Source organism: Pinus tabuliformis, chromosome 2_1 (assembly GCF_031772625.1).
Source record: "Pinus tabuliformis cultivar Carrire ecotype Pingquan chromosome 2_1, CPIR1, whole genome shotgun sequence".
NCBI classification, from domain to species: Eukaryota; Viridiplantae; Streptophyta; class Pinopsida; order Pinales; family Pinaceae; genus Pinus; species Pinus tabuliformis.
Genome location: NC_142299.1, coordinates 811,001,186 through 811,025,527, shown reverse-complemented (window position 1 = coordinate 811,025,527; position 24,342 = coordinate 811,001,186). Strand labels below are relative to the sequence as shown.

The 24,342-nt window shown below is 36.3% G+C and overlaps 1 protein-coding gene across 1 annotated transcript; it reads right to left on the bottom strand.

The window, feature by feature from the left end:
* Positions 1–17,528: 17,528 nt before the first annotated feature.
* On the bottom strand, positions 17,529–19,744 carry LOC149203063 (protein TIFY 10a-like). The gene is made up of 6 exons (XM_089400091.1): positions 19,584–19,744; positions 18,886–19,141; positions 18,677–18,776; positions 18,429–18,582; positions 18,251–18,308; positions 17,529–18,123 (listed from the first exon to the last, which is right to left on the bottom strand). The coding sequence occupies exons 2-6, from the start codon at positions 19,137–19,139 to the stop codon at positions 18,015–18,017; spliced, it is 675 nt and encodes a 224-aa protein (XP_089256217.1). The 5' UTR covers positions 19,140–19,141; positions 19,584–19,744; the 3' UTR covers positions 17,529–18,014.
* Between the last annotated feature and the right edge of the window lie 4,598 nt (positions 19,745–24,342).

The following is a 24,342-nucleotide window of genomic DNA, read 5'->3' as shown; positions in this document are numbered from 1 at the left end:
TTTACTTGTTTTATGTATGCCATCATCCATTTCATTGCTTCTTATTGAATGTTATCAAGTTAGATAGGTAGAATCCATTGAAACAGTGCTCTACCTTGGGAAATCATTCAATATTTCATGTTTTCTACTATTTGAGAAGGATCCATGATTTTCAAATGCCCTCCTCAACTCCTCATCAGTCTTAAACACCTCACACCATTAAGCCTAAAGTTCTAAAACCTATGCCTACCTTGCCCCATAGAACACCCTACATTTCTGACCTAATTTCCCAGACCTAAACTACCCATATCCATCTGATCCAGCGAAACATCAACAAAACCCAATCAAAACTCCCGTGCTACTATACCTAGCCTAAAATCCTTACCTGATCTAGTCATCTCGACTGAGATTCTAAAGGAGAGAGCCCTCTCGCGGCCTTGTAGGGCTAGCTACAAGGCTAAGCTTGGTTTTTGGTTACCCTAGAAGTTGCCTCCCTTCAGCCTGAGGTAAATCTAGGTGATAACATAGTGGCGACCATACTGGGGAACGAGAGACAAATCACCCCAGTAGTATATTTCATTTAAATTCTTGAACTTTGGATGATGAGTTTTAGAATTTCTAGGCTGAAATAGGAAAGCTGTAAATCAATATAGAAAAACTTCAAAAGTTGAGCATACTGGCTTTGAGAAGGTACACCAGATCCAATCCAGATCCAAATCCACCAGTCATTGTCGATGATCCTCACAAGATTGGGAAGAAACATTGGAAACCTACAGAGGAATTCGGTGCTGCTAAAGAAAAATTGACTGAACTATCAATTGAAGTTTCTATTCCTCGTTTGCACTCACTCCCGAAGAGGTTAGATACTCTGCAGGATCTTGAATTTGATATAAATTTTGAGCAAAGTTTTTTTTGAAGTAAGTCTTTGAGTTGGCTTGATCACATAGTTTTTGACTCTTCAATATCTCTTGAAAACCTTGCTGAATATTTGTTTACCCAAAGTAAATCAGGATCACAGATTATCCATGCTCTTGATCAGTTACAAAATCTTGTTTCAAGCATAGACACTTGGGTGAAACACAGGCCATCCTTTAATTTTGGAAGTACCTCTTTTCATCCACTGCAAATCAAACAATCCCTTGCCCATTGCTTTCATCTTTGCAAATTGTTAATCCTCCTATTGTTACTACTCCATTGAATACATCAAGTACCACAAATCTTGCTTTAAATCCACCTCCCCCACCTCGAGTCATGGTTGCCTGGTATGCACCCCTTGTTTTACCTCAGAATCTTGATGATATACCCGCTGATTACCAAAGTAAAATACCTCTTTTTGATGCCACTCAAAGCATTACAACACAAAAACATTTTGACAGAATGAATGACTTCTTTGACATTCATGAGGTAGAGGTAGAAAATGTGACTATGAGATTATTTGTCCAAAGCTTTGGAGGTGAAGTTCGAAAATGGTTCAGAGCTTTACCACCAACCTCTATCAACACTTTTCCAGTTCTGCATAGACAATTCCTAGACCGGTGGGAGGTAAAGAATAACCCACTCCAAATTTTGTCTGAGTATGAAAATACTAAAAGGAATGTTGGTGAAAGTGTGCAAGATTATTGTGTGAGGTTTAATGCAGTATATAATGCTATTCGGGCTAACATTAAACGACCAGAGGGGTTAGCCTTGCTCAAGTTTCCAGATGGTTTCGATGCTGATATGGCATATCAATGATGAGAAAGAGATCCTACCACACTTGAAGATATGCAGAAGAATGCTGTAAGTGTAGAAGCAAATATGCTAGCCAAAAGAGCAAGGATGAGATCTGAAAAGAGAGTGACCTTAAAAGAGGAAGCATCTTCTTCAGATGCTAAGATGGATACTTTGATCCGAACAGTGGAGAAGATGGTTGACCGGCTAACCATTACAGATAGATCTGAACCACAAATTAGGAACCCAAATTTTAGAGGACAACAACAGCCCCAATTCTGGATCAAGCAGAGGGAACAAAAGGCCCCAGACCAACAAGCACAACAGCAGCAGATCAGAACACCTTTTGTATCAGAATTATGTTCAGGGAATAGAAGAAGAAGATGACGATGATCCAGTACTTGAAGCAAACAATTTCTTCACTGCTGATGGTATGCCCATTTTTCTAACAGAAGATGAAGAACATGTAGAGGTTCCAGACACCCAAAGGGATGAAGATTACATATTAGCAAATGATGCAGTTTTGGAGGCTGAGTCCGATGATTATCAGCGAGGTTATATGAACACTTTGACAACACAACAGAAGCAGTATTCTTTGAGGAGCAGAGATGTGCCAATCAATCCCATTCAGAAAAGAAAAGAGCTACAATCAAAGAATGACTCCTCAAACATTCAGAAGAAAGGGAAAGAGCATGCTGATCCAACTTCCAGCAAAGTACCATCAAAATATAACATTGCAAATGAGAAGAATAATTAGAAAAGTGCAACGAAAGAGCAAGTAGAAAAGAAGGACCTCCCCGTCAAAGAGGTAGAAAAAGTTTCATCCTTTAATTTAGAAAATGAAATTGCTAAATTAAAAGTGTCCATTCCCTTGACTGAGCTTGTAAAGAATAGCAATTATAAACACCAGGTGTCTAGAATTTTGCAAATAGACCCCTTGTCAGATATGGTAAATGTCGAAGATGATCATCCTGAACGCATTTTTGGTCCCGCCATAGAAGGTCAGTATGAAGATAGTGAATTCCCTCCCTTTTATCTGAGTCTTAGATTGGATGAGTACATTCTCCATAATGCCATGTTTGATTTCGATGCTTCTCATAATTTGATGCCTAAAGCCATTATGGATAATCTGGGCCTTGATATTACCTGCAAATACCATGATTTGTACTCCTTTGACTCCGGTATAGTTCGTTGCATTGGTCTTATTAAAGATTTGGTAGTGTCTATAGATCAAATCCCAACCAAAAATGTTTTGATGGATGTGGTTGTTGCTAATATTCCACCATGATTCAGTATGCTCTTGTCCAGATTGTGGGGTGCTAAGCTTAAGGGCACTTTACAACTTGACTTCTCTTATGCTACCATTCCCGTTTTCGGCCAATTGAGAAAGTTATACAGGGAGAAGAAAATGAAGTACATGATCACTAGCAAAGAGAAGCCACTCAATCATCCAATAAGCGTTGTATGTACTGATTTAGAATCATTAGTTTTGTAATTTGATAGCAAATTAAATGATGTAAATATTCAGATTGTAGAAGTAGATTGTGTGCCAGAAATTTCAGAGAATTTTAGGGAAGTTCTTAATTAGGAAAAAGAAAAAATAGCAAGCTCTTCTGAGTAGTCCATATACCAGTAGCAAAAGGTCAGTGAAGAGAAGAAAAATGAAGTGATCAGTCAAGGTAAGGTAGTGAAGGAAACAGAATTTTAGCATCTAGAAGATGAAGCCAGTCTTTGGAGCATGGATTTTGATGGCGTTGTGGGCAAGGACGGTGTCAGTATAGGAATTTGGATTTGCAACCCTGATTTCCAGCCCACCAAAGTCCCAAGTAATGTTAGAGTATGTTCTTACAAGTTGGATTTTGATTGCTCTAACAATGAAGCAGAGTATGAAGCTTTGATTACAGGTCTTAAAATTTTGAAGAAATTGAATGCAAAAAGGATTTCTATCTATGGTGATTCAGAGCTCATCATCAAACAGGTGAAGGGAGAGTATCAAGCAAAGCATCCACGGATGAGAGCCTACAAAAATGTAGTCTTAGATATTTTGAGAATGTTTCCTGAATATACCTTGACAGCAGTACCCCGAACTCAAAACATTATTGCAGATTCACTCACCACTACTGCAAGCAATTTGAAGATCCCAATGAACTCCAACAACAAGTTTGAAATTCATGTCAAACACCGGCCTGCTGTTCCAGATAATTTAAGGTATTGGCAAGTGTTTTGGGATGATAACGAAATCAATACCTTTTTGCAGAATGAAGGAAAATTCAAGGATGCTTCCATAGATGATGATTATGATACCGATGAACAAGAGATTGAAGTGAATTAGATGGAGGTATTGGAGCTGAAAGATAATATTATTCCTAGAGGTCTCATACCTTTAGAGGAGCTTTTTGATCAAGATGATGTTGCAAGAAAGCCGAGCTTGGTGCCTATCGATAAAGGAGTTGAGGATGTCAATCTTGGAACAGCTGACAAGCCCAAGCTTGTAAAGTTATCAAAAATATTGTCTTCTGAGGTAAAGGCCCAGTATGTTAAATTACTTTCTAAATTTTCTGATGTGTTTGCATGGGATTATTCAGATTTGAAGGTGTATGACAAAGATATAATTTAGCATAATATTCCTATCAAGCCGAATCATAAGCCTTTTAGACAAAAGTTGAGAAGGATCAATCCACAGCTGCTTCCATCCATCGAAAAAGAGGTAAACAGATTGTTCAAAGTTGGCATCATTGTTCTGATCAAATTTTCTGATTGGATTTCGAATTTAGTCCCGGTACGTAAGAAGACTAGAGAAATAAGGTTGTGCATAGATTTCCGGAACCTCAATAAAGTATCCTTAAAGGATAACTATCCACTTCCAAAGATGGATCATATTCTGTAAAGAGTAGTTGGAGCATCACGAATGTCACTACTTGATGGTTACTCGGGCTACAATCATATCTTGGTGCATGAAAAAGACCAAGACAAAACTGATTTCACAACACCTTGGGGAACTTTTCAGTACGCTAAAATGCCATTCGGATTGAAGAATGCTGGAGCCACCTTTCAGCGAGAGATGGACATCGCTTTTTCTAATGAGAAGGATGTTTCCTTGTTTATTTAGATGATTTGACGGTATTTTCTGGTTCTGATGATGAACACTTGCACCACTTGAGGATTTTCTTTCAGAGATGTAGAAAGTTCGGGATTTCTCTCAACCCGAAGAAGATTCTTTTTTCCATGGACGAGGGCAAGTTCCTTGGTCATATCATTTCTAAAGACGGTATCCGCATTGATCCTTCAGGAGTGGAAGCAATTCAGCATATAGATTTTCCACGCAACAAAAAGGAGATTCAAGCATTCAATGGTAAGATGAATTTCTTACGCAGATTTATACCCAATTTGGCAGAACATTTACGAGAAATGACTAATATGTTGAAAAAGGACAGTAATGTAAAATGGACCGAGGATTCCATGAAGTCATTCAATTTGGTAAAGTTTTCTTTGACCATAGCTCCAGTCTTAATTAGTCTTGATTACACTCAAGATTTCATTATATTTTCATTTTCATCCGAGCATACCATGGCTGCGGTATTGATGCAAAAGAGAGATCAGATTGAGCAACCCATTGCTTTTTTCAGTAGGAATATTTGAGATGCTGCTTTGCGGTATAATATCATTGAAAAACAAGCATTGGCTCTTATAAAAGCATTGAAGGATTTCAGAGTGTACATTCTGCATTCACATACCATAGCATATGTTCCTAATGCAGCAGTAAAGGATGTTCTGATGCAAACTGATCCAGAGGGAAGAAGAGGTAAGTGGATAGCAGCAATGTTGGAATATGATTTGGAGATTAAACCCACAAAGCTGATCAAGGGACAAGGCTTAGCAAAACTGATGGCAGAATCAAATTTGCATGCTCTGGACATAAATCTTATTGCAGCAATGTTGGAAGATGAGGATGATGGCTCGCTCATTCTAGTTTCAGAAATATTTCTTCAATAACCATGGTATTTAGACATAGTTTATGTTCTTCAGCATCTTTCGCCACCTCCGGGAATGTCTAGAAGCAAAGGCAGATCACTAAAACTCAAATCTACAAAATTCTACATTCTAAATAATGCTATTTATTGGAAAGATCTGGGAAGTGTTCTACTTAACTGTTAGGTTGAAGATGAAGCTCAGCAGGTGATGCATGCAGCATGACTTTCATAGAGGTGATTGTGGCGGTCATTTGTTTTGGAAAACAATAGCTACCAAAGTGTTGAGAGCAGGATACTATTGGCCGACTCTATTTTCAGATTTGTATAAAATAGTGATGAGCTGCCATGAATGCCAAGCTTTTCAAGGAAAAAGGAAGTTGCTTCCTCTTCCTTTGAAACCAATTGAAGTAAATGCACCCTTTTAGCAGTGGGGACTTGATTTCATAGGGGAAATCCATCCTAAATCATCAGCACAGCATCGATGGATCTTGATAGCTACCGATTACTTCACCAAGTGGATTGAGGCCATTCCGACAAGGCAGACCACGAATACGCTAATTAATCAATTTTTAGAATATAATATCTTGTATCGTTTTGGTTTCTCTCACAAGATCATAACAGATAATGCAGTGACATTTAAGTCCAGGAAGATGGTGGAGTTCTACAATAAGTACAATATTACATTGGGTCATTCCACAACATACTACCCACAGGGCAATGGATTGGCCGAGTCATCAAATAAGTCCTTGGTGAATATAATCAAGAAAATGTTGGAGGAAAATAAGAAGAATTGGCATCGGAATCTTGTTAATGCCTTGTGGGCTGACAAAGTGAGCAAGAAGAAATCCATAGGTATGTCACCATTTGAATTGGTTTATGGCACTGACACAGTATTTCCTACGTCACTTGCAGTCCCGGTCATGAGGTTACTACAGGAAGCTGGTAGTGAAGGGGATGATATTCAGTGAAGGATTAATCAAATGATCCACCTTCAGCAAACAAGGGAAGAATTTTCTCAAAACACTTTCCGGTTGCAAGAAAAGATAAAGAATATCTATGATTGCAAAACCAAAGCGGAAAAATTTCAGCTAGAGGATGTAGTGCTGCAGTGGGATGCACGAAATGAGGACAAAGGAAAGCATGGTAAGTTCGATAATTTATGGAAAGGGCCATATAAGATTTCAGCATACAGAGGACAAAATTCTTTTCTGCTCAAGGAGATGGATGGTCAGGATTGTCCAGGAGGGCCAGTGAATGGTAGGCTCCTGAAGCACTACTACTTTTGAGGTGGTTCTCTGAAATTATGTCACTTTCATTGTATATACCATTTTCATTTTCCTTGCAAGATTTCAAGTACACAGTCATTGAAGCTTGGGGCCCGAAGTGAAGGCTATAAAGCTTGAATGGTATGTGTAGAGTTTGGTTGTTTTGATTTGGTTTATAGTTAAAGTTTGGAGTCATGAGTCAGTCTCAGTTTGCGTTGATTCAATTTTTAGTCTTCGAAGTTGTTGACCGTATTTCCCAATGGATAAGGCTACAAGGTCTACGATGTTCTTGGCATCTCCAAGGAGCTACCATTCCCATTGGAGCCAATGTTAGTGTCAGTCTTTTCATACTTCCGTGAGGGATCAAAATCTGCTCTTTTGCATTTCCATAGTAGGAATCCCATACTGTAAATTTTTCATCACTCCATTAGGTCATGATATATGTATCCACAGATGGTTGTTTTCTCTTCAGCTCCTCCCTCATAGACTATACTTGCTGATCCTCCTTGATATTGTTTTTAGTCATGGTTCATAAACAATCTGCAGTCCATTTCATTAGGTCCTAGGGTTTGATTTCATTAGGTCTAGGGTTTCATTACCAAGGTCAAGAAACTGATTTTCAAATGCCAATAAAGGTCAGCAAGGGTATGAGGATGATCAATAAATCAAGCATGATGGCTTGGAAGTCATAGCCTACTAAAAATATTATTTTTGTAACCTAATGTAATTTTCACCTCAAAAACATGTTTTTGAGGTGAAAACAGAGTATTTTGAATTTATTGTATTTATTATGTAATTTTAAGTTTCTATATGTAATAATGGATCTCAGTTGCATCAGAAGAATTCTCCCTGCTGCAAGACACACCAACACTGCAAAAATCAAGTCAGTTTGAGCATTTATCCACCTGCAAAAACACAATGAGAAAAGGCATTAAAAAATAGAGTTTTGAAAAAGACAAGAAACATTTGAAAGTGGGTTTTTCAAAAGTGAAAAATCAAATGGACTCCTATTTAAACTCTTACATTTCATTTTCTCAAATCATTATGTTCATTTAGCAAGCAAGGAGTCCAAAGGAGAGAAGAAAAGGCCAAATTCGAGTGAGTTTTGGCAAAAGAAGATTGGCGTTGCATGTTGGCTGAGCGGCGCTGTGCTTCTGAGTAAAATAGGTCGGCACTGCACGTAGGAGACAAGGCACTGCGTGTTTGGAAAATTTTTGTAGTTCAAATTAACACCAGCGCTGCGCGTAGAGCTAGGGGCTGTGCATTGAGCAGCAAGCCTCCAAACCCTCCATAACTTCAAAAAAAATCATCAAATTGTCTACTCTTTTCCTCTTTCCAAGTAAGTTACCCTCCTCACCTTCATTTTTTTCTTGCACATGAAAGTCATAAGCACCATTCTTCATGATTAAAATTAAACCCTAGTTTGCTCTATTCATTCTACAAAACCCCAAACCCCTTTGTTTCTTCCCATCACCTATCATTAGAGCTAGAAACCCCTCTTTACATCACTACCGGTCCCCTCATCTATATTCCTTCATTATATCCCTCATTCTAAACACCCCCCCCCCCCCCCCCCCCCCCCCCCCCCACATCCTCACTCTCATAATCTACCCTAATACATCCCTTTACTCCTAGAAGACTCCCACTCATTCCCTTTATCCCTTTCTAGGAGTGTGCCACCAAAAAACCTTGCAAATATGGATAAAGAAGACTATGACTATGAAGAGGAAAACATAGCTAGTGATAGCTCAGCAAATAGAGCTAGGTAGCACAAAAAACCTCATAAGGGAGGCATAATTACAAGAGAAGAGCCATCAAACCTTAGGGAATTGCAGGTTTCTTAGTTGGTTGTTTCATGTTTTAGATATCTTGGGTGCTATGAGTTCTTTGAACAAGTGGAGAGAGTCCAATACCACCCGGAGCTCACCAGACTCTTTGTAGCTCATCTTTAAAACAACAAAGTGACTCTTTCTGGGGTAACTTTCCCAGTTTCACGATCCATCATTTGAGATGCCACTAGGATTCCTAATGTTGGTGAGAAGTGGTATAAGGCCCAGGATATTGATGAACATTATTATGAGCCTTACATTAAACCTCAGTACAGAAATCAGGGAAGAGGCTCTTTCTTTCAAATTTCTTGAGAACAAGTATGTCCCCTTTATGAGAATCATCATCAAATATTTCACTTGTGAGGGCAGATTCTCTAGGTTGTACACTTATCACATCAGGCTCCTCATGCATTTTACCAGGGTGAAAATGTTAAACCTCCCATACTTTTTGTTCAGGAACATTGAGAAGATGGCTTATCTTGTGCAGAAGAAGCCATACCCTCAGCAGATGAGCAGCCTCTACCACTACTCCTTGATCAAAATTCTTGTTCTTCATCATCTCAGTCTCCTCAACATCCCTTGGGAGACATTTATTGCTCATGACATATTTAGGGGTCCTCAAGTTCCTTCACCAGTGTCTCAAGAAGCAGGGGGACCTTCCAGTCAAGTGGAAACGGGAGAAGAGATCAAGGAGACAAGAACTGCTGAGGTGCCAATTTACTTGACCTATCAGAGGGGCACAAGGAGATTATTTGCAGCTGCTAGGCAAGTGTTTGCTCCACAGGATGTGGAAGGGACCTTGCCTTCTTCATCAGTCCATAGGCAAATGCTAACTCCATAGTATGTGGAAGGGGCTTCTTCTTTGTAGACACAACAGGTACAGGTACAACAGTTGCACAAGGGAAAAGAAAAGATGCCAGATGATGATGAGGAGGAAAGGGACTTTGACTTGGTAGAACATGATGAACCTGAGCAGCCTGACATTGAGACCATTGATTTAGAGGCTCAGGAGAGGGAAACAATAAAGGACATCATCATATAGGAAAAGGAAGCTCAAATACAAGCTTTGATGGACAACCTAGAGAGGGCCAAGTATGTCATCACATACTTAGAGTAGGAAAACAAACAGTTGAGTGACAAACAAGTCCTCATGGAGCTGGAAGTGCTCAAGGCAAAATGAAAAAGTGACAAAGAGGCTCATGTCACTTTGACTCCTATTGAGCAGGAGATTGAAAAGGATAGGGAGATTTGGCTTGAGAGAGTCAATCTACACCTTGAGAAGCTGCTACAGAAGGCCAACAGAGACAATCAGATGATAAGGCACATGGCCTATCACTACAGGACCCAGAACATGATTTGCAATATGAGGGGCAAGAGAATGAAAGCTAAGCTAAGACGGGCCTTGAAAGGCAAGAAAGAAGAGGATGGACTTAGAATGCTGGCTGAAGCCTCCTTGGCTCATCAAAGAACATGATGGTGGTGCTTCACACAAATTTTGGGCAAATTTTGTCATTTGCAAATTTTGAATTTTAATACACAGGAAAACTGCCCAAAAGCGTAGCGCCACCGGTGCTGTGCTTTTCCTAGGGGCATCCAATGGAGGAATGGCTTACATTTTTGGATTCATGGCAGTGAGGACATGCACCCTAGCAAGTTTCAAAGTTTTTGGAGCAGAAATGGTCCACCAAAAGGTGCAAAAACACTCTAAAAATGACCTTTTTGCCACTTTTTGGACACAAAGAAGCATCCTTGGGAAAATCAAATTTTGAGGGGTTAAATGAGCTCCAAATGCATAAATTATAGGTTTTCTAGAAAATAGACTTGAATACCTTTCCAATGAGCTATCATGGGCTCAATTTGGATGCCGGGAAGGTCTCCAAAATGGGCCTGAAAGTGGCGCTATGCGTTGAGCCAGTGGCGCTGCGCGTAGGGAAAATTTTGCTCAAGACGCCTATTTTTCCAGTTTTTCACTATGATTGTGGATTTTCTCTCATGATGGATATTTTACCAATGTAAATGATGATTTGGCATGTAATTATGGTAGGTAAATAGTGATAGAGGGTATATTCATTGGATTAAAGGTTGTTTTGAGGGCAATGAATCAATTTCCCCTCTTTTGGAGGCAAGTTGTTAGGTGGCTTGGAACCCAGTTCCTTGTTTAGAGTTTGTTGAAATGGCTCCTCTTCTCATGGATTCGACCCCTGAGGCTAGGATGAGTGGTTTTGATGCCTATATCATGTTTTTTCTTAGTCATTTGTAGAGGTTGGACTCACTTGGATGCTCAGAGCTTGATTGTACATCATTGTAAGCAGTTTAGCAAGGAGATTAATAGGATTTGCAACTATTTTTATGGGATCCCTGTGGTATGGAGTTTTAGCGCAGTTTCTTCTTTTGTAATCATTTTTTTACATGTTTTATGTATGCCATCATCCATTTCATTACTTCTTATTGAATGTTATCAAGTTAGATAGGTAGAATCCATTGTAACAGTGCTCTACCTTGGAAAATCATTCAATATTTCATGTTTTCTATTGTTTGAGAAGGATCTATGATTGTCACATGCCCTCATCAACTCCTCATCAGTCTTAAACACCTCACCCCATTAATCCTAAATTGCTAAAGCCTATGCCTACCTTGCCCCATAGAACACCCTACATTTCTGACCTAATTTCCTAGACCTAAACTGCCCAACTCCATCTGATCCAGCGAAACATCAACAAAACCTAATCAAAACTCTCGTGCTACTATACCTAGCCTAAAATCCTTACGTGATCCAGTCATCTCGACTGAGATTCTAAAGGAGAGAGCCCTCTCCTGGCCTTGTAGGGCTAGCTACAAGGCTAAGCTTGGTTTGTGGTTACCCTGGAAGTTGCCTCCCTTCAGCCTGAGGTAAATCTAGGTGATAACACTTATGTTAAGTTTATGTATCTTCGCTTTGTAATCTGTTTTATGTGAATTAATGCTTTATTTTTTTGCGGAATGAATAGATCCGTAATATTTACGCATAACAAGTATAATCAACCTCCTTCACGGACCTTGGGAAGTTGTTAAATAAATCTGTTGTAACTAACTGCTCGGAAGGGGTAGATCTGCGTGAAGGCAGATCTAGGTCATAAGCTCTTCAGAATATACTGTTTATTGCATGAAAGTAGTGAATCTCTGTCTTTTATGCCTGTTAAGTACAATCGAGTATCTTCGCGAAGGTTTGAAAGTCATCTTGGCAGAGTTGCAATAGCTGCCAGTTGGAAGGAATAGGTCCACGTGAAGGCAGATCTAAGCTATAAAAACCTTAGGAAAACCATCACACATGCCTCTGGATGCAGAAACCTGGTTCTAGCATCCTCCAATACTACTTTGGGCGAGATTGCAGCTTGCGCTACACAGGTTGTTGCTGAAAGGGCCAGATGTTAGGGTTTTGTTAGTTGGCGTGAATAACTCTGAACCTGGGTCATGCCCCCTTAAGCCAACACATATTAAGGGGGAGAGTAAAAATTGGAGAACTTCATCAAGTACTACAAGGATCATGGAATAGTGTAGCAATTTACAGTACCCTACACTCCACAACAGAACAATGTTGCAAAAAGGAAAAACAGAACGTTGGTGGAGTGTGCTTGGAGTATGATTAAAGGTAAGAATCTCTTAAATTATTTTTGGGTTGAGGCGATTAGCACTGTTGTTTACTTAGAAAACAAAAGTCCAACAAGGTATATTGATGTCAAGCCCCCATTCAAAGCCTTGTATGGTTTTAAACCATTAATTCATTATTTGAGAGTATTTGGGGGCTTTTACACATATTTCGAAGGAGAATATAAATAATCTTGATGTTAAAGCCATTAAATGTATTTTTGTAGGATATTGTTCATAATTTAAAGCTTATAAAATGTTTGATCCCTCTACTCACAAATTATTTGCAAGCAGAGATGTAATTTTCTATGAGCAGGAAATGAAGGCAACAAGGACGACAATTATGAAAGGTGGCACATACTTCCTGAAGTTGAAGAAAATAAATAAGAAGCAGAAGATAGTGAGAAACATAAATTTGAGGAAGAATCTAGTGATATGAACACTACCAATAGTCAAAGCTCACCTAGAGGTGGAGAAGGACCTCTAGAGAACAGGGATGAAGACAGTGAAGTGCCAAGGAGGTCTACTCGACATATTCACTTAACTGAAAGGTATATGACTATGCCATGACGAGTAGTGTTTTGAATGTCATAGAACCCATGAGTTTTAATGAAGCTAATGAACGTGAAGAGTGGATAAAAGAAATGAAGGAAGAATATGAATCTATAATTAAAAGAAAACCTAGGAATTGACTAAATTACCTAAAAATAAAGAGCCCATAGGATTTAAATGGTTGTACAAACCCAAATTTAAAGAAGATGGTACTATAGACAAATATAAGGCCAGATTGGTGGCAAAAGGGTACTCACAAAAAGAGGGCATTGACTATGCAGAAACATTTTCACCTGCAACTAAACTAAACACTATTAGATTGTTAATTGCATTAGCTACAAAGTACCATTAGAATCATCACCAATTAGATGTAAAATCTTAATTTTTGAATGGTGATTTAAAGGAGGTGTATTTGACACAACTTGTAGGCTTTGTGAAAAAGGGGTGGGAAAATTTAGTTTGCAGATTAAAGAAATATTTGTATGGGTTGAAGCAGGAACCTAGGTCATGGTATGAGAAGATAGATTCCTTCTTTCTTCAACAGGGTTTTATGAGGAGCCAAAGTGATCTAAATTTGTATACCAAATTTGATGCAAAGGGGCATGTAGTATTGATTTCCTTATATGTTGACGATTCAATTATAACAGGAAACTTTGATAAACTAATTAATGGAATTAAGGTGCAAATGTCACAAGTATTTGAGATGAAAGATCTTGGTGAGTTACATTATTGTCTAGGTCTTGAAGTTTGGAGAGATGTTGGTCAGACTTTTGTTTCTCAGGGTAAGTATGTCAGAGAATTGCTTAAGAAGTTTAAAATGGATCAGTGTAAAGCTTCTTTTGTTCCAATGCAATAGAATGTGAAACTTCATATTGATGATGGCTCAAAGGAGGTAGATGGTACAATGTATAGACATCTGGTGGGAATCTTGAATTACCTTACCACAACTAGATTGTATTTAGCATACTCTGTTAGTGTATTAAGTCAGTTTATGGCAAGACCTCTAGAAAGCCATTGGAAAGCAATGAAAGGTGTACTCAGGTATCTTAAAGGAACAATTAATTTTGGTATTAAGTATACTGATTCATTTGATGTTGAGTTGACAGGTTACTTAGATTCAGATTGGGTTGGTAATCCAGATGATAGGAGATCTACTATAGGTTATGATTTTAGCATTGGATCTGGGATTGTTTCATGGAGTAGCAAGAAGCAACCTACTGTATCTTTGTCATCCACTGAGGAAGAGTATAAAGCTTTGTGTGCAGCAACTTGTGAAGTTGTTTGGTTGAGGAGAGTTCTTCAAGATGTTGGAGAAGAACAAAATAAGGCTACAATGATCAAATGTGATAACTAGAGCTCAATCAAGTTGGAAAATAATCCAGTTTATCATGCAAGAACAAAGCATGTTGATGCTCAATTTCATTTTGTTAGAGAGAAGATACAGTCCAAAGAAATTTTTCTTGAATATTGTAATACTTGTGAAAATGTTGTTGATATTTTCACTAAGCCTCTTGGGAAGATGAAATTTGAGTTATTTAGGGAGATACTAGGTGTGGAAACAAATCCTTTCTCCATTAAGGGGGAGACTTGGAAATAATGGAGAAAGCAGTTGTTGGTAATTTAGATCGTGTTTGTATTTAGGACTTAGATCATATTCTCTAGGGGTTTGTTTGATCTCCCTAACTGAATGTATTCATTTAAATTTATGTGTCTTTGATTGTTTAATTAATGAAGAGGGAGTGTTGTTTGGCAGCCTCTAGGTGAAACTTATCTCACCTATGAGTTGCATAATGCATTCATTAAATTTTCTCTTCCTATTTTTCAAATGTTACCAAAGATTTTGTTGATATAGTGACATGACAATATCTTCCAAATGAAAAAATCAAACTTTTAATGATGAAAACTTTAATTTTTTTATTGGCTTATAAGGGCAATAAATTTAGCATACATTTGGTTCACAACAATTTTGCCTTATTTAAATCATAAGATCAATCCATGTATACTTACCATATCTATATTTCTCACTTTGAAATCAATCCGTAATAAAAAAAAATATCATCATTAGACTAATCAAATTATAATGGAAAATACCATATCTATATTTCTCACTTTGAAATCAATCCGTGATAAAAAAATATCATCATTAGACTAATCAAATTATAATGGAAAATACCATATCTATATTTCTCACTTTGAAATCAATCTGTGATAAAAAAATATCATCGTTAGACTAATCAAATTATAATGGAAAATACCATATCTATATTTCTCACTTTGAAATTAAAGCAAATTTAATAAGTGAACAAATTCAAAATTTTAGTGAATCCTTGATAAAAAAAATCTCATCAATCTAATCAAATTAGAATGGAAAATTCCCTATTAAATTTGGGTAAAACATTGAAAAAAATGAAAAACAAGTGTTCATTCATTAACATTGTAGTCTAACTCTTTTAAGTTTTGGAGCTTTTTGGGGCATATTTTTTAGTCAATTTCCGTGAAATCTTGGTACACTTTTGGTAAAATTACAAGTTTGAGTTGTGTCTTCTACATAATCAAGATGCTCTAGGAGTTTTTTGTGTTGAATCTATTTAAATAATTAATAGTGCATTTTAAACAACCGAATATCACAATCTTTCCCACAATTGTATCAACAAATCTACACTAAACAAACTAAAACATAAAATAATTAGACAAAAACCTAATTAATTGATTCTTTTAAAACCAACCTAGATCCATATGAACTCCACATCCACCAACCTTAGAGGGATCAAATCTCTTGAGGTGCAAACCTCTTTTAGAGTGAAAAGAGACTTGATTCCTCTAAGTGCTTCTTCTACCTAATCAAGATGCTCTAGGAGTTTTTTGTGTTGAATCTATTTATATGACTAATAGTGCATTTTAAACAACCAAATATCACAATCTTTCCCACAATTGTATCGCCAAATCTCCACCAAACAAACTAAAACATAAAATAATTAGAAAAAAACCTAATTAATTGATTCCTTTATAACCAACCTAGATCCATATGAACTCCATATCCACCAAACCCCCATAGGGATCAAATCTCTTGAGGTGCAAACCTCTTTTAGAGTGAAAAGAGACTTGATTCCTCTAGGTGTTTAGTAGATCCAATGTTAAGATGGAGTTATAATTTTATTTTTTATTTATATAACATGAGAGGAGATTACATTACAACATCGATTTCAAACTGGGTTAGATAGCATTTTTTGAATTTGTTTTACAAAATTTCAAAAGTTTATTTGTCTATAAGTTTAGACTATGCCGAGTAGTCTAACTTGCATAGTCTAACTTATAGACGATGGTTAATTTCAGCCAAAATCGCGCAAAGATTTTTAAAAACTTGAGTTTAAGTTGTTTAATTTGTAGAATTCGAGTGTCCTAGGGAGCTTTTCATGGTGCTGAATCCATTTATGCATTCAAAAATGCATTTCAAATAACAGAAAACCACATTATTTCTTGGAATTAATTTACATGCCTTGAAATTGTTTTACTCCACTGAAAAAGTCTATTTCATCCATAAGTTAGACTATGTCGATATATAGACGAAACAAGCTTTTTCATTGGAATCTAGTGATACAATTTCAAGCAAGAATATGTTTCTTTTTCTTAAAATACATTTTTGATTGCATAAATAGATTCAACGCTTGAAAAACCTCTAAAACACTAGAATTTTACAGATTAAACAACTTAAACTCAAATTAAATCTAAATAGTTTTTGGTTAAAATTAATTTAATGAAAAATACCATTTCATCTCTAAATTAGACTATATGTTAGTATAATAAAATATATATATATATATGTAATTAGTTGATATATAATATTAGCACTGGTATATTTGCAATAAGGAAAACATTAAAAATGTATTTCACTAGATATTAAATCATTTCGGTAAAAGGCGTCCGCATACATTTCCATAATATATTAATAATAATCATTTCGGTAAAAGGTGTCCCCATACATTTCCATAATATATTAATAATAAGTTGTCAGATTGAAAAAACACATTTCCTTAAAATGTGTATGGTATATTAGTTTAGTCTTAAAAACTTCAATGCTCTATTATATCATATGTTTTATTTACACCAATTTTGTATTGACCATTAAAAAAAAAAAAACATAAAAAATTGTTACACTAGATTTTATATCATATTGCGTGGAAAATGTTAAGATACATTTCCACACTATAGTCCCGAGGTGTAAGATAAAACAGCTTTCCATAAATGGTATATTAAAAATGGGATGGTTTATTAATTTGTTAATTTAATTCCGAGTAGATTTATATAATACGTTGATTTATTCTTTTAATATTAAAAAGGTAAAAAACCGCAAAAGATAAACACTGAAAAATTTATTACACAAGATTTTAAAAAACAACTTTCCATAAATGTACATGGTATATTAAAACTGTGATGGTATATTGATTTATTATTTAATTCATAGTAAATTTCTATGACCAGTTGATTTATTTTTTTTAACATATAAAAAGTGTGAACCCTTCATTATAACTCCATGAATATATTAAAAAAATCGTAAACAAACTCATTAATAATTATATCAAATTTCATAAAAATTTGGTAAATCGAAATTAATTTAATTCAACAATATTCATAATTATAACATACCTAAATATTAAATTAAAAAAACATTTCACACAATACCGAACGCGCTTTCCTCCTATCGTCCCAAATAAGAAATAATCGTCTCCATTCTACTTTTCTATTTTGAATTTTGAATAGAAGTGTCGGTACTCTGCACAATATGGTTGCAGACCTGCTTGACGTACGGTTTATTGACCTGCGATGGAAACCCATCAAACAGATGATAAAATATGGCAGAATGCTGCCTACTCTGACAGAGTGCTCTGCAGCTTCATACTGCTTGCTTGAGAAATTGCTCAGTAGCTTCAGACTGCCAAATCCTACCATGTGAAAGAGGAGACAAAACGGCCTTCGTGCAAGATGCGATTTTCTTCCGCCCACGTGTTTCGCTTGGGATCCGCTGTACAGAAAACGCTTTCCTTTCAAAGAATGAACAGTTAAAAGTGAACAACAATATTTCGAAATTATTGTGATGGGCAAGCCAACGAGAGGGTGATCTGGTCGTCCGAGTTCTCTTCTTTCGAAGGCAGAATCGCCGTCTTCATCGTGGTGTAAGGAGCCACGCCGTTCATTCTGCACTCGCAACCAAAACACTTCATCGGTTTAATACTAATTTTTTTTCATTTAATCGTATAAATCTATTAAAACAATTACAGGGTAAATAAAATTATTAATTGTTAATGGCTTGGAGTTTGTTCACCTCTCCTTTCGCTTTTGGAGAAAGCGCTGCAGAGATAATTTCCTGACAAATTCCAGGCCTGCGCGCACAAGAAGGAAACCACGTTAAAAACAATTCTGTCTTAAATTTTTTTTTACTATCTGAGCTAGTTCTAGAGGCACAATCATTTCATGTAAAATATTTGCGATCTGCGTCTTACCGACGGGCGATCTTTGACTTTGATTATCATCGACAGCGTTCAATGCAGGCTCGGAAGGCAGCGGTTTCGATATCTGATCGATTTTACTTGTCATCGTAGAAGTTTTTGTGTTGGCCAAGACGTTAGCGTCAGCAAGCCTCATAATGGCTTCAGCCTGCCAAGAAAATGACCAAATTACTCCGTCAGGAATAAAGATAAGTAAAAGAGGCTCAAGATTCAAACTATTTTTCCTCGGATCAAAATAATACCTTCTCAGCAGGCACATCGTAAACAATCACAGCACCGTTATAAAAAATAGTTAGTCGATCTGTGGACTGCTGCTCAGGAGCTTTTATCGGAACGGATCCGCTGAAAATAGTGCAGAAAACACATAGTTAGCCTTCTCCTAACACAAGATTTCTCAGTTATCAAGTATGCAGAAAAAATTCAAATGACAAATGTCTGGAAATGAACATACCTCGAATCATTATCAGTTTGGCCGATTGCAACAGGCAAGTTTAAAGCTTTCTCTGTGACACTAGATTTTGAATCGAAACCCGTACTCAGGGGAAATAATTTCATCATTTCTGCCTCCGATGTCTCTGAGCGTCCATTAAAGCCCTCCACCGGAGGATTCACATGAGCGAAAACGGCCTTCTTGTCCTCTGAAAGCCCGATCGACGAAAGCACCTTTTGTATCATCTGCGGTTTTATCCGCGACAGATCTTGCATGACTGTTACATTCATTAAAGATAGATACAAAATCAGCCAAAGCATTCCTTTTCTTGCAGGACTATTACATTCATCAAAGATAGATACAAAATCAGCCAAAGCATTCGTTTTCTTGCAGGACTGTTACACTCATCAAAGATAGATACAAAATCAGCCAAAGCATTCGTTTTCTTGCAGGACTGTTACATTCATCAAAGATATATACAAAATCAGCGAAAGCATTCCTTTTCTTGCAGGACTGTTACATTCATCAAAGATATATACAAAATCAGCCAAAGCATTCTTTTTCTTGCATGACTGTTACATTCATCAAAACTAGATACAAAATCAGCAAAACAATTCTATGAAAATGAAGACAAATTTATAGAAAGAAGGCATATTGCACGGGTCGATCTGAAAATATAAGGCAGGAAAGATGTAAGGCGTTTGCAAAAGGAAACATACATCTCGGCTTGGCCTGGTGTTTTCCTGGACGAATTCCAAACAAGAACTGCCAAGCACGACCGTTCCGTTTGCTTTGGAGGCCTTCTGAACTGGTAAAAGCTCCAAAGCCACAGCTGCACTTGTCGACATAGCTTGAAAACTTGAAAAAGATTGAGAAAATCTCCACTGTAATCTACCTTTTTCTAAATTTCTGCTACTCCAGGAGATCAATTAAAGCACGGAATAAATGTAAAAAGTTCTGTCTACTCCCTGATGAATAAGAAGAAAAAAATTGGCAGGCAGAGGTGGAATTAGATGAGTAAAGGACGCGCTTCCTTGCAATCACATCTGTATATTCCACATGTGGAGATTTCCATCCGCAAGGTATGCAAAGACTTTTGTTTTTCCCTTGAAAGTAGTTGTGGACTCCACTACAGCAATATGGTCAAACAAAGCCACAGCCATTACGGAACCTCGAAAGTTAATCGCAGACGACATTGCATTATCAGTACGGCGTTGTTTAGACATTATCACCGGCACGTTAAATTCGCACGAGGAGGATTACTTCTTGAACGGAAAATCAAGGCATGTAAATTGGTCATGACGGCCCTGTTGGAAAATGAATCGGGGCACTGACAGTGGTAGAAAAAGTCGTCGACTATGTCTGCGTTGCCTTTATTGCATGTGACCAATGCCATCCATTTCCTTCGGAGCAAGCCAGATTTTGGTACCCCATTACGAAATGTCAAAATTTGAACGTGTCATTTATCTTCGTACCACAAAACGTGCTGTCCACTTTTCAACGAACGTGAATACCATTGCCTCGTCTCAGTCGTCTCTGACACCACCAAAAACATCTAGGCAATTTTGGCTAGGAGATATATGAAAAACTTGTAGCCAAAGTGTGGCTTTGGATGTAGGATTAGCTCAGATAAAGATTACATAGTATATTTACTAAATTTTATATAGTTTTACTTGGTGTGTTTGATTTGTATTTCCAGAGTTCACATTTTTTAAAATTACTAGTGAACCTGAAACATTGAATGTGAAAAGAGAAAGAGATTGATAATGGGAAACCACTAATTATAGCAACATGTTTTTATCACCCTTTTGCACCATAAACTATTGAGATTACATGTTTTTTTCCACCATAAACTATTGGGCCTACATGTTTTTATGCACCCTTTTGCACCATAACCTATTGAGACCTTGAGTTCGCCATGTATGTTCACGTTGTTTAGAATTCTCTGTTCGTGAGAGGGATCAGTCCACCAACACAGAAAGACAAAACATGTGATAGAAGTTTGAAACGATGAACTTAAGTGAGAATAGGGTTACAAAAAGTATAGCGTTTATTTATGATATAATGTTATTATTATTATTAATTAATTTTAAATTCATAGTTAAGTTAGATATTAAATTGGTTTATAAAATCTTTTTATTTGTGAGAATAGGGTCTCAAAGAGTATAGCATTCATTCATGATATAATGCTATTATTATTATCTAATTTTAAAGTTACAAAGGCATACATACTCTACTCCCCTCTGGTTTTGAACTTTTGGCCTCTTAGGAGAAAACACATGCTCTTAACCATTAGGCCCACTCAAGGTGGTTAATTACCACTTTGATTTAACGAGGAATAAAGTGCGCTACATACACTAATGATTACACACTTCTTCCATTTGATATAATAATGTTTAAATTAACACCATGATAGTCACCAAAGCGTTTTAGTGTAGTCATTCATTTTGAAGCTATGAAGCTGACTTGGGATGAGACAATCTATTTAGTAAGATTGCATTAACTATTATGGTGTGTGCAAACCCTTTATATGAGGTCCTTTCTTTGTTACATGAATCTCTTTGATCACTCTCTCTTGAACCACATTATCTTTAGATATACAATCTTCTTAGTATTTCCAGAGTTTATATAAAATTTGTTATTACTTATTCTCTTGTCTTAGGTCTTCAGTTATTATTCAACTTTGCTAGAGCGTTGGGACAACCTCCCACTAATTGGATTCCATCATGGGATTTAAGCCATTGATTTAGCCACAATATGTTTCATTTTAGGGCCTCAATGACCCAAATCTATTTGAATGTGCTTAAAAGGGTATCTAATGTGTAAAATATCCCTTTCATCTTCCCACTTTCTTAGCACTAAATGACACACTGATTTTAATATAAAAAATATTTTTAGGAAGAAATCGCATTGAAGATTTTGGTCGACGCGTTTCGAACCAATGATTGTGGTTCATCTTCAGGACAAGATGAAGAAACAGATCTGGGAAGTAGGGTAAATAGCAAAACAGGCAATTCCTAACGGCTAGACGAAAACGGATATATTTGACTAAGGGAGGAAAAGTAAAATATATATATATATATACTTACTTATTAATAAATGACTATATTTGACTAGGGTTTTATTTAATAATATTTATTTATTAATTTAAATTTCTTTATCAAATGGAATTAATTAATTAATTAATTAATTATTTTATTTAATGGATCAGAAAAGGACTAAGAAACAAGGATGATACAAAATTTTTAATTAAGGGATAAGCTAGGAAGAAAAAATATAAAATTAAATAAAAATTAAAAATGATTAGTAAAAATAACTATAAAATAAATAAATAAATTTCAATCTAATAAAAACTGAAAAAGAAATTAATGAGGGTATACCTCTTTACCTATAAAAAAAATAAAAAATAAATGAAAAGTCAAAATGAAATAAATAAATAAAAACTTAAATATAGAATAAATTAATGAGGGTAAACCTCTTTACCTAAGGAGAATAATTAATTTGAAATAATAATAACAATAATAATAATGTCGAAGAAAAACTAAGAAGAGAGGGCGAGAATCCAACAGCTACTAATTTTCCAGCCATCGTCCCTATTAATATTACTAAAAGACCTCTCAATTTCAATGGCTTCCCTAAACTTACGGTGATGAAAATGAGAAATCTTTGCGATAACCCTAGCATCTTCAATGCATATGTGATGCTTGGTCTTCTCTGCATGTTCGACCAAAGCTGAAGATTTGGTCCTCCCATGCTTGATATCAGCAGCATGTTCCTTAATCCTCTGGTTAATAGAATGACTAGTTCTGCCAATGTATGAGGTTCCACAAGAACAAGGGATGATATAAACACCTTTCATATCCATAGGGTTCACAGGGTCTTTAATAGATTTTAGGGAACTTCTAATGGTGTTGAGGGGTCTAAAGGTCGAGGGAATATTATGCTTATTTAGGATTCTCGCAATCTTGTTTGTCGTCCATTGGATGAATGGGAGGTGAACTCCTGAACTGCGATCAATGGGGTCTTTCTTAACCTCAGGACCCTTACTTTATTTGAGGAAAGACTTGACACCTTGCTAACACACTGATTTATTAACCCATAATTTACTTTCCTAAGGAAATACTTTTGCTATGGAGGATTGGGCGCATTATTGGTAGTCAACACCTATGATAAACTTCTAATGGACATAATGGTTTTCCTAATGACTAAGCTAACATTCAATTATGCACACACACACACGCACACACACACACACACACACATATAGAGAGAGAGAGAGAGAGAGAGAACTCTTACTCCTCTTGTCTTTGTAAAGTCTCTTGAATTTCGATTTCTCTATCTCATTATTTAGCAAGAAAAATTTTGGTTTAGTGTCAAAATCTTAATCTAGTTTCTTTACCCCTTGACACCTGTGAGATACTTTGATATATATCATATCATTATATTATTTTTCATCTTTATCGCTACTTTTAGATTGGAAAAATTGGAGGAATCAACAAGGTCATTTTAACAATATGTCCCAATTTGGAAAATTGATGCATCAAATAACACTTTTTGGGATCAAAATTTTATGTACTTTAGCTAAACCCCTTGATGTTGATCTACAATCAAATACCTTTCCAACAATGCAAAAATCATGTCAAAATAGAGCTCATACGCAAAGTTATGCCTCCTAGAAGTTGACTTGCCATGTTGACCATCATGAAATGAGAGGATGCCACATCAGTAGTCATTACGCATGCATATGGGGCTAGCCACATGTGGACTAAAAGAAGATTATGAAGGTCCAAAACCACAACTCAAATTTAGAGTTTATGGAGTCAAAACCTTACCTCTAGATGACTATCAAGCTATGTTAAATATTGAGCAACTAGGAGGAGTGGGGGTTCCACTCTATGTCATTATATTTATTCTATAGTTGAGAAAAGCAACTGGGAGTGGGAAGCTAGAAAGAAAAATAAAGAGAAATAACATTTTATAGTAGCTTTACAATGCATAGTGTCTTAGGTAACTCCATAGAAAGTGCCTCTTTTCTTATATTTGCATATTTCCATACAAGAGAAAAGGGAGCAAAGAGACCTTAACTTCTTGTTGGATTTTCTCCCATAATGGGTTTCCCAGGGTAAATATTGTGTTTATTTGTGGATGGTGTATGCTTATTTCCATGTTCTCTATTTTTCACATTTAAGTTATTCCACACATCTAAGAAGAAATCCAATAATTAAAGAATCTAAGGTATAAAGGAAACTGACCTTCATTATGAATATTTTAGTATTTATAAGATTTGTTGTGACAAATTGTTTTAGTAGGATATCCACAATAGTTTAAGGATCGTATTACCAGTATCGTAATAGTTTTTGTTTGGATTGTTTGTGGGAAGTTGCAGGAATACAAGAATTAATTTGAGAAGAAAGTTGCAAAATCTTAGCCATGGCTAATAATTATGTTTATAATAACCCTAAAGATCCAATATAAGAA